This window comes from Schistocerca nitens, chromosome 4, assembly GCF_023898315.1.
Source record: "Schistocerca nitens isolate TAMUIC-IGC-003100 chromosome 4, iqSchNite1.1, whole genome shotgun sequence".
NCBI lineage: Eukaryota > Metazoa > Arthropoda > Insecta > Orthoptera > Acrididae > Schistocerca > Schistocerca nitens.
Genome location: NC_064617.1, coordinates 685130975 through 685142940, shown reverse-complemented (window position 1 = coordinate 685142940; position 11966 = coordinate 685130975). Strand labels below are relative to the sequence as shown.

At 36.2% G+C, this 11966-nt stretch overlaps 1 protein-coding gene across 1 annotated transcript in view; it reads right to left on the bottom strand.

The window, feature by feature from the left end:
* Positions 1 to 5815: 5815 nt before the first annotated feature.
* The window catches only part of LOC126252500 (RING finger protein 145-like), a 202111-nt gene continuing 195960 nt past the window's right edge, over positions 5816 to 11966 (bottom strand). Inside the window, exon 7 of the mRNA XM_049953395.1 lies at positions 5816 to 6989. Coding sequence (XP_049809352.1) covers positions 6028 to 6989 — 962 coding nt within the window. The 3' untranslated portion in view covers positions 5816 to 6027. The remainder of the gene's footprint in view (positions 6990 to 11966) is intronic.

Genomic DNA, 11966 nt, shown 5'->3' with positions numbered 1-11966 from the left:
ATTGATTTATAAAAGAAAAATTGACCACATTTCCAACAGAGAGTGGGGCTATTGCTATGAAATATTTAATCATAGATTTAATATGTCCAATGGTAAAAAAAAGGGTAATAAAATGTACAAAGAATCTCAAAATTCATCCAGTAATCCACAAACAAAAAAGAAAACATGAAACACCTAATATATGCTATTAAGGGATATGCAATTGTGGTAGTTCTTAAAAGCACTAAAGCAGCGGAAAAAACATACAGGGAGTCCCTGAAGACTCTGGAAGTACACTATTGCACTATTATGCTGAACAGATAAGTGAATCCAATAATGTTAGTTCAAGATTGTGGAGTATAGTCCGCAAAGAATATGGAAACAGGGACCATCCAGGTTGCAGTAATGTAGCACTAGGAGAAAATGGAATGTTAGTGAGCGAGCCAAAGACAATATGTGAGGCTTTCTTAGAACATTTTAGTACGTTATGCAGAGAAGAAACTGATGAATCAGCACTACAAATAAACTCAGTGAACATAAGTAATTCCTTTTGTTCTGAGAACCATAACAGAATGTGATGCAAAGACATTTCAAAATAAAAACATCTGTTGGCTGGGATTACTGTATCATCTACACTGCTTAAAGAATGAAGAAATGAATGAATAAAACTACTAACACATTCAATAAACTGTTCAGTTGGCCAGGAGATATTTCCTGACACTTTAAAAATTACTGAGATATGACATGTGTATAAAAAGGGAGCAACCATTGACATATATAATCACAGGCCAATTTCATTGACTTCAATGCTTCGCAAGTTACTTGAAAGATAATTTCAGACCACATGAAATCTTTCTTATGTTAATACATTCCCCTAAACAACTTGCAGCATGTGTTTCAAAAAGAGCAGTCTGTAATAAAAGCAGTAGCAGCTTTCTTTTATGAACTCCTAAACAGACAGGATAAAGGAAACAAAGTTATTGGCACTTGTTTTTGATTTTTCTAAGGCCTTTGATTCTGTTCATCATCAAAATGGAAACTTAACGTATGAGAATAGTAGCACTAAAGTTCTTATGTTTTTATTTCCAAGATAAAACCATTGTGCCAAACTATGTTACAGTATAAGAATGAAGCTAACATCCTAACAGTAAAAACAGCAGACAAGACTCAACTGTGGAGTCCTCAGGGAAGTGTTCTTGGGTCAGTTTTATTTATTTTATACATTAATGAAGTAAAAAAGCTGCAAAACTCAAAGCAAGTGAAGGAAACTTATAGTGTTTATTAGCTGGATCCATATTGAGCAACTAGCATTCCAAAACAATAAAGAAAACTTCGAGCTGATCAGAGAATATCTTATCATGAATAAACTTATACTGAATAAGGGAAAGATTGGTGTGATGAAGTTCTCGTTACAGTATCTCTAATCTCAAGTGGACATAAATACTGAATCACTGTTCACAGCTGAAGCATTCGATAAAAATAATTTTTTTGGAATTGTTGTTGATGAACATCTTACAGTGAAAGAGCGTATCAGTCACATCTGTAAAAATCTGTTTACTAAAATGCCTCCCAAATATAACTCCTCCTGTTGTTAACACTTTCACCACTATGTGCATCATATTTGAAGTACATGGTTTTTTCCATTTTCACCATGTGTATCATATTCGATCACATGAGGGTTTATGACTATTTCCCTGTGGTGCATATACGGTCACACATGTATTGAAATCAAATGGGTGTTACATTATAATGGCCAGTGATAAAAGTATTGTGATGGTTTTGTACTGGCAGCAATGGATGACAGGCAATTGTTACCTGTTTACGATGTAGTGTAGCTACTTGTGTAGCATTGTGTAGTGCTTGTTTTCAGTAAGATTTTGTGGATGTGAAAAATGGATTCATAAGAGGAGAGAATCCGAAAATGGTTGGAGGAATTGAGTTTACCTGATGAATCACTGTTTGGAAGTGCTAGTGGTTCCGACCCAGATTACTGTGCTCATTCCTTAAGCGAGAGTAATAGTGAAGATGAAGTAATTCCTTTGAAGAAACAAAAGATACATGTGCAAGGTATGAATAATAGGTCTACAAATGGAGCAAACAAAGTTTCATCTTCCACTGACAAAGACAAGTTTTGTTTTTTTCTGGTAACTGTGGAATAAGCAATGTACTTTTGGACAATCTGTCTACAAATATTTGTCCCTTTGACATCTGCATTTTTTTTCTTGATGAAGAAATGTGCAATTTCATAGTTAATGAAACGAACCGTTATGCTGAGCAAAAGATTGTTAGTGGAATAGCTGCAGGAACATTATGACCATCATCCAGACTGACTTTACGGAGTGATATCAGTGTTGATGATTTGAGGAAATTTATGGGGCTTATGTTGTGGGTGGGACTTGATCATAAGCCAAGAATGGAGGATTATTGGTGCTGGAATCTGCTTTACAAAAACCATGTTTCTTCTATTATGTCCCGAAATATGTCTGATTTGTCCCTCAGTTGCATACAATTTTTGCGACAATGAAAACATAGATGAACATGACAAGGTGTCCAAAATTAGGAAGCTTGTGAATCGTCTGAACACAAAATACCAGGAAGCTTTCAATTCCAGGTGAAGCCTTTTGTATCAATGAAACAATGGTTCCACAGTTCATGGAAGGTTACAATTTTGCTAGTACACACCTGGAAAATGTTTTAAATACGGAATGAAATTTTACAAAGTTTGTGCTCTAGGTGGATATACTTGGAATGTTAAAGTGTATTGTGGAAAAGAAGTTCATGTTATAGACATAACAACAGCAACTGTTTTAGAGTTAATGGATTCACTTTTGAATTCTGGAAGGGCACTAAAAAACTCATCTGGTGGGAGCACACTGCACAAAAAGAAGGGGAAATAAAAAAACCAAACAAAAAGTTGAAAAAGGGGGAAATGGTGATTGCTGAAAGCAATTCAAAGGTTGTTGTTGGAAAGTGATGTGACAAGAGGGACATCATTTTTTTTATCAACCAAACACAAATCTGAGCTTGTGGCAGTGATTGATGATGTTCGGGAGACGTCAACTGATGGCAATCACAAACTAGTTGAAACTCCAGTGAGAAGATGTTGTAACAGCTGTTACCACAAACTCTCCAAAGTAGGTGGGCGAAAGCATGCTAGCAAAATAGCAAACAGATGTCACTGAAATGCCAAATTTTTCCTCAGAGTTTCATGTGCATGGACTGTTGTTTTTTTTTTTTTTTTTTTTTTTTTTTTGCAATGCACAAATCTGTAAAAATGTAAGTTTTTTATTTTGATAATTAAAGCAATTATATAACAGCTAGTTGAAAATTTTATTTTCCAATAATATCCTCTTACTCAGATATATGAGTGTGCATCAGGAGTGATGCAGATGGCAATATAAAGCTTCTAGTTGCATCATAAGTTTAAAATGGGCCATGTGCATCATCACACCAAATTTATCAGGTTAAAACCGATTTTTTACAATTTCATGCATGATGAGATATATTAACCTCAATGTTTTAAAGCAACGTGTAGAAAAACTAATGGCTCAAATGAAACCAAAACGTTGCCGGCGATCAAAGAGTTAAACAAAAATTATATGGATTAATCTGCTCACATTTGCAATATTGGACTCAAATTTTGGGTGGACCACACAATTCTACAGGGAAAGGTACTCAGGCTTCAGAAGAGAGAGGTTTGGATAAATCCTAGAATAAGAAAATTTCAATCCCATAGGAATTACATCATCAAGTAAAATTTACTGGCTGTATACTCACTGGATGTCCTTAATACAATTATGTTTGTTAAAGAGAATGATGAAATAAGTGTAATTAATAGAACCATTCATAATTACAGTACAAAAACTAAATGTGATTAATTTCTTTTAAGGGCAAATTGCAACAGTCATAAATACACATAGTTTATACTTACTCAAAGATTTCTGAACTCCATTATTCATAGCACTACTTTTGTATATTGCAATATATTAGTTGTGGCTCTAATGTCCCACTTGATGTATATATTCATTATATATACAGCATGATATCACTGTTGTAAATGCACAAAAAAATTACAATGTCCATGCCTGTAAAGTTATTATGGACAAATAAAGATGATGATTATTATATGAGAAATATATATACAAAAATAGCAAATTAACAAACCACAAGTGTTCACACTAAAAGCAAAAAAGATGTTCCACCATTACCCTGTTTGTAATTCATTGTTACCATTTAATTAACATTCTTACACTTTGTTATTATTATTATCATCATCATCATTTTGAATAGTGGTTTAGGTCAGAAAAATTCAGAAGTCTATAAAACTCTTGATGATGACATAATAAATTTCTCTGAAAGCCTTCCCACTTTACAAAAAATATACTTGTATAGAAACTTTCTGGGTTCCTAAATTCTTCAACCACTTGAAGTAAGTCTGTGAAGAAGCTATTACTGCTTTTTTTTAACCATGTATTACAAAGCTTCCTTGACAAAAGAAGAGTGCAATGTTATTAAGAGTTCACTTGTGTTTTTCATGATTAGCACTCATAATGAGCTGAATTTATTAAAAGTCAGCCTTTTTCACAGTTATTAGACTGCTGCTATTTTATTTGGTTAAATTAAATGCTCCATGGCAGCAGTGACATTGCTATCTATGACAGCAATTAAGCCACCAAAGGGTAACTTATTTTACTTATTTATTTATTTATTTATTTATTTAGCAAAAAGTATAGGTGATTTTATTGTGTAGATCTCAGAGAAGATGGCACTTTATGAAGATTTTAAATTCAGTTTTTCTTGTTTTTCCTGTCTGAGAAGTAGATTTAGATTTTTAAAAACATAGTAATGCTGCTCATTAACATCTCATAAAAGCAACAAACTGACACACTGAGCTCTTAGTGACCAATTGAGCTCTAAGTAACCAATAAGTGACCAATTCTGTCCGAAGAAATACCTAGGATAAAATTAAGGGAAAAATGATAAAATTCTTTACGCTAAGAACTACACCATAGTAACGATATTTTTGCTGCTGATGAAGAGCAAGCTGTAGTTAAACAGAACAAAAACCAACAGAAATCAATGTTTCTGTAACCTTACATACATGCATTAATTTCTGATAAAGAATCTCTAATCTAAAAATGCGAGTTTGTCTTTAAAAGTTGGATGTCACTGGTACCACTGTTTTACTTCATTTTGAATAGTACTTCAAAATGAGTATCCTATAGTCTCTATGTTTTATATGTTCACTTTCTACAAAAGTTAAATAACTGGTAAATCAGGAGAAACAATAAAAAGTGTTGACTGTCACAAAAACAATTTTGAAAATTCTTGTTGATGAGACCAGTGCAAAGCTTGTCTTTTTTCTAAAAATTCAGGTGGGTTAATAACCATCCTCATCAGAATTTTTGCCCTAGCACTATGTAACTCCATTCAATCTGCAATGAAATCATGCATAGACCTCCACATTATTGTAAAAACTATCTGATCTGTTTAAAAAGCATGGTGATCGGCACTTATTACAAAGGCAATTAAAAATAAATTTTAGCTTAGTAAAGACACTCTCATCAAGCATAAGCACTTAATGTCGACAAAACATTTAGTGACTAGCACAGCAAAACATCACACAAAAATGTACCCAATTATTCTGCCACGAAGTTGAGAAACAATAAATATACCAGTTCACAATCCTTTCAGTTCTTGAGAATTAAGACAATTTTCCTTCTTTTTTTCGTGACAAAGATGTGTGTGAAAGTTTAATGTATCTTCCATTCATTTGATTTTTTCTTAGAAAACTCATGCACTTGCATGCACATAAACAACAACAACAACAACAATCACACACACACACATGTACACACACAAAACATCAGTCTTTCAGACACATACAGTTATCAGTTTGCCTAAGATACCTGTGTCCTGGAACACACCAACATCTACAGCCAAAATAGTTCCAATGATTCATCAAGTGAGGAAAATAGAGTAAAATATTCACTTGACCATAACTATTGACTGGTGACTATTGTTGCTGTACACATTTATAATGATTGTTCAGTGATCACTTTCCTCATCTTGGATAGCTTTGTCTAAACAGGCATCTGTTGCAAGGGAGGAGCTACTTGGCACATCTTCCTTAGTGCTTTTATCTTGTACAGGGAGCATTCTGAAATCTACACTGCAGTTTATTTCAGTATTTTGTTTCTCTAGTTGATAACTGAAAGGTATGATTTGCCCTCTGTCATGTGGAGACTGAGGTGTACAGTTACTGTCCGTTTCATTGGAAACATTTGATGATGGTGTTATATTTGCCGTGATAGGTTCTTCTTCAACCTGACCCATTACAATTTTCTCTTTACCAGCTAAACAGGGCTCCTCACTATAAGAGCCAAAATTATTGTTTCTCTCCACATGAACCTCCTCAGGAAATCTCCTATGCATGCTAGTGCATGTTTCAGCCACAACTTCAGCCTCTGAGTTAGAATTCCTGACTGTTTCTATTTCAGTCTTTGCTTCTGAAAACATATCACTTACATTATTAATTGAACTGTTCACTACATCTTCAGGGGCACAATTGCTGGGCATAGAGGCTGCTTCATCAACTTTTTGAGTTTGGTTCTCAGCTCTTATAGGATCTGGAGTTCTGCTGGAGGTCTCATTTTTCACTTTTGGAATATCTATCACTCGTGATGAGCACAGTGGACAACTGTCTTGTACGTAAAGCCATTTTCTTAAACAAGATGGGTGGAAGAGGTGCTGACATGGTGTGACACAGGCAGAAGTCATCTCAATGTAGCAAACTGGACAAACATCATGAGCACGCGCTGCCAGCTGTTCACAAGTCGCCACTGGCAACCCTCCCACACGACGTGACGCTTCCCTGCGGAGCAGGAAACTCTGCCAGCCTGACTGTAACCTCAGATACACATTGTAGTAGCAGTGCACCAGCAATACAGAACTGTTTACCCATGACCAAGGCTGGCCATCCGTTGTCATCAGTATTGATTCATGGAAGCCTAGAACAAAATTAAATTACTTTCACTAAATCCATGTTGTATTCTATTTTTGTAATTTACTGTTTAATTTTGTATGCCTGCTTCTGTTAAGTGTGAAAGCTGGAGACAGCATGAAAGAGTAAACAACATACACAATACAAATCACTAAACATCATGCTACGATCTTCACTGCTAATTCCATTAACTTGTTAACCACTGAGTATGTACTATTTCTGGAAGATGGGTAAATATAAGAAAAACAAAACAATAAACAGAGGAAGTAGAAAAATACAAATTATTCCTCTCTGCAGAAACTGAGTGAACCTTACACGAGAAATATGAGTGGGATAGAGGATCAATGGGAATACATGTAGAAAACTAAAATAAATAATTAAACATGAAATGATTTATTCTTTCTGTCATTCAAAGACATCTGTTAAATGACCAGAAAAACGTTGTATAGTGACTGTGAGGAGTACTATTTTGGTCTGAACATAAGCTGCACCCTTAGTTCTGAGTGGAGCAGGCAGCGTAGGGTGCAGGGAGAGGAAGACGGAAACACTCTCACATTATTCATTTGTAAAATCTGTTCACAATTTTTTTAAATGTGGTACCACAGATAAATGACACAGAAATACCTGCCTGCTAATCACAGTCTTTATTGGTGTTACTTTTAGCTTCACTACCTACATTTGCTTCGTCACTGTCACTATTTTTACAACTACACACTGTTAAAAACTTCGAAATGCATGGCAAAGAATATTTCCCATTGTACTACTTATTAGGACTTCTCCCCATTTCATTCATATTTGAAATGTTGGAAGAATAATTGCTTAAATGATTCTATGTGCACTGTAATCAGCGTTATCTTATCTTTGAGGTCCGCAAGAGAACAATACATAGGAGGTGGTTGTATATTTATAGATTTCTCACGTAAAGCTAGGTCTTGAAATTTTGTATGTAGGCTTTCATAGGATTGTTTGCATCTATCTTCAACAGTACGATAGTTTTTTTGTCATTCTTTGTAGTATACATTCAATATCCCCTGTTGGCCATATTTGGTAGAGGCCACGCATTTAATCAATATTCTAGGATGGGCAACATGAGTGATTTGTAAGCTCTCTCTTTTGTACACTGATTGCATTTCCTTACTCTTGTACCAATGAGCCAAAGGCTGTCACCTGCATTACTCATGACGGAGCCTATGCCATCATTTTATTTGATATCTCTACAAATTTTTACACCCAGATATTTGGATGAGTATAGTTCTTTCTGTTTTGTGCACTGTCCAGTTTCACATTTCTGAATATTTAGATCAAGTTGCCAATCTTTGCACTAATTTGGAATCTCATCAATATCTGACTGAATATTTGTGCAACTTTCTCAGACAATACACAACTGTGATATTTGCATAAAGTTTGAGGTTACTATTAATATTGTCTGCAGCGTCACTAAGACCCAATATGAACAGTAATTGTTGTATTACCCTGTGACATCCATGAAGTTACTTCTACAAATGTCGATGACACTCTGTACAGAATAACATAATGCTTCCTTGCTACCAAGGAATCCTCAATCCAGTTACAAATTTCGCTTGACATGCCCCATATGGTCTTACTTTCTATAACAAGCATGGGCTGAGGTACTGGGTCAAGTGCTTTTCAGAGATCAAGAAGCACTGCAACTGCCTGATTACCTTGATCCATTGTTTTTGATGTCATGTGATAAAGGTATAAGTTGGGTTTTGCACAACCAACTTTTTGGAATTCATGCTGGTCGACATGGAGAAGGTCGTCCTGTCTGAGTTATCATATTTGAGCTCAGAATCTGTTCAAAGATTCTACAACAAATGGATATCAAGGAAAAACTGGACAGCATTTTCCTGGACTACTTCTGTCATCCTTCTCAATGACATGTATGAGTTGTGATTTCTTCCATCTCAAGGGCACTGTTTTTAATTCATGGGCTCTAAATATTTAATGGGGAAAAGAGGCAAAATGTTTGTGGAAATTGATAAGATCTCTATTAGGTCCTAGAAATTTATTCAGTTTGATCGATTTCAGCTATATCTCAACACCATTGACACCAATATGTGTGTCTCATCTTTGTAGTGGTGTGACAAACTGGGACAAGACTCCTCAATTTTCCTTTTTAAAACAGATGTCAATTTCTGCTTTTGTGTTGCCACCCTCAATCTTAGTTCCCGTGTCATTCATGATTGCTTGGACGCTTAACTTTGGTGCCACTGACAACCTTCATACTAGAATATGTTAGGGTTTTGTGAGTGAACTTTCAATGATATTCTGCTATTGTACTCAGTGAAGGCTTTACTCATTGCTCTCTTGACAGCCAATGTGTTTTGTTTCGCATTTTTTTATCTATAGATCTACACTTTGTTTCACATCTGTTGTGCAGTAGTTTCTGTTTCCTTAGAAGTTTTGTTCAATACTGTATATCAAGTTTCTATTGAGATGTAAAAATACTGCTTCTTTACCTAGTATACTGAACATATAAATGTTCTTACTTGTTTTAACTGTCCTTGATAACCACTGTTGCTATGACTGCTTCATGGTCCCTAATGCCAGTTTCAGTGTGGACATCTTCCTAGACATCAGATGTATTTGTTGCCATTAGATCGAATACATATCCCTCATGAGTTGGCTTCTGGGTAGTTTTCAAGATCTCATCAAGCCCACCACTTACCCAAATGTAATTATTGCAATTAACTGTTGGCAGATTAAAGTCCTCTCCAATGGAAACCGTGTGGTTGGGAATGTACTTCCTTGCAAACAAAGTTTGGCTTACATCCAGATGTGAGTCTGTTCTGCTAAAACTGTCATTATCTAGATTAGATAGTCACCTAGTCTAAAACAAATCTAGTTTGCACCTCACACATAGTCAGCTAGATAGCAGCCTCTGAACTGAAGAGCACACCAGACCCATTTGGACAGACCCTGTAGTTTTCAACCCTATGACTGAAGTACAGGAAGTCGTGGGCTTGCTTGTCAGAGAAAGTTCTAAATCTCTGGTTCAGGCCTTTCACTTGATTCACAAAGAATCCTTTGAGTGCAGGATAGCAAGTCTAGCCCTTGCAAGACCATGCACTTAAGAAAGGGAGGAGAACATCTCCAACTTCTTGCAGTACAATAAATAACTTTCCAGCCAATTTACCATCCAGATTAATCATTGTCATAATCATGTATGAATGTGTTAAGGCATTGGTGTTAGTTGATTTTGATACAACTCTCTTGGTACGTCTAATTTCCACAGTTCCTTTGGTACGTATTTCCTCTTCGAAACCTAACTGATGAGAGTTGAAAACAATTTCCTTACTGAACAATAAGTTTGTTTATCTCATCTACAAATTTTTGGGCTGATTCCATGGCTTGTTGTTTTTTGTCTAATTGAAGCTTTGCTTGAAATTTTGTTATCTTATGTTTTCCAATTCTGTAGCATTGTTTGAAGTTATGCAACCATCCATTGCTCTCCTTGAAATCAATGTAATCTTTGTCATGCACAATTTGATGTGCATAATGTAGTAGGTCATTAACATGCACATCCTGTAAATTGTATCGAGTGTCCTTGTAACACACACACACACACACACACACCAGTTTTTGTAACAAGTGTGCACTGTTCTCCCTTGAATATCCACAGTTTTTGTTATAAACTACACAGTGATATTTTTGTGGACATTTCAAAATCTGTTCACAACTGTTTTTTCACTACACTGTGGATAATCTTCCAAGTATGTAATTATGTTTAGTACCCATTCCTTGGACAGTGATTGTCCTTTACTACATTTCACACTGGAAACAGCATCTGTGGCTTCTTGTCCAATGACGATGATGAACTACATGGCTCAACATATGCTTCAGTACTACTTTCGTTTGTTAAGAACATATCATCGTCATTGTACTCCTCATGTACAGTGTCCACACCTTCGAGCATATACAGCACCACATGTTCCACTCACTCACCTCGCAGAAATGTTAATATTTCATCTACCAATTCTTTCTCACTCTGCAAGATTCCTTTGGTTTTTTTCTGACAAAACATCAACTTCGGCAACTGTTGTTGTAGATATAATGCAATTTTTGCTTTGTTTATCACTGCCATCATTCTGCACTGTATCAAACACCAGTAGCACTGAAGCATTGTTTTGAGTGACTTGCCGACTAAGCAGTTCAACTATGTTCACCATTGGATACTTGCAGTCCAACACCCTGTTGACATTAGCAGCCAGTGTTGTGATTGCATGGTAGACAATATGTGGGATGTCGAATGCCCGTAAACATCACTGCCTTTTGTGACTGCGCACTCAAGGGGTTCCTTGTCAGACCCAGGTTGCCATGATCAGTTCTGGGGAGAATGCTGCAGATTGTGTCCTTTGTTAATATCGCTGGCCAAGGCTGATCTTCACCATCTTCTCTGCCACAGTTGTTGGAATGAACCAGTTACGATCTTGGAGATCAGATGACAGGCACCATTTGTTCCTATGTGCAGCACAATCTGCAGTTGGTTGCACCTGGTTCACTCAATGACTGCAAAATAGCCTGTTCAGTATTTTGAATGAAGCCTCCATGCATACACACTGAATGTGCAATATGTTTGTTCCCATCCTCACTGCCTTTTGCCAATATATGTTGTCCTTGCTTCCTTTCAAGGCACAAGATACCTGATCAAATAAACATCTGCAATTGAGAAAAATACTTATAGAATAAAGATCCGCTGCAGTTGCCAGTAATTTCTTGATTTATTCCAAGACTGGTTTTGAAGCATGAAGTTTAATCTTCAGGTGCCACCAACAGTTATGGGAACATAAATGTGTGGTGGTCAGGCCAGTCAGTCATGAGGGGTCACACCAATGGCAAACAAATGCATGGGAGCATAGGACCAGCAACCAGAGTGCCTGCCTGGACAGCATGACACAAACGTCATGCATCAAAAAAAAAATGCATGGGAGCATGGGACGAGCAACCACCTGGACAGCATGAC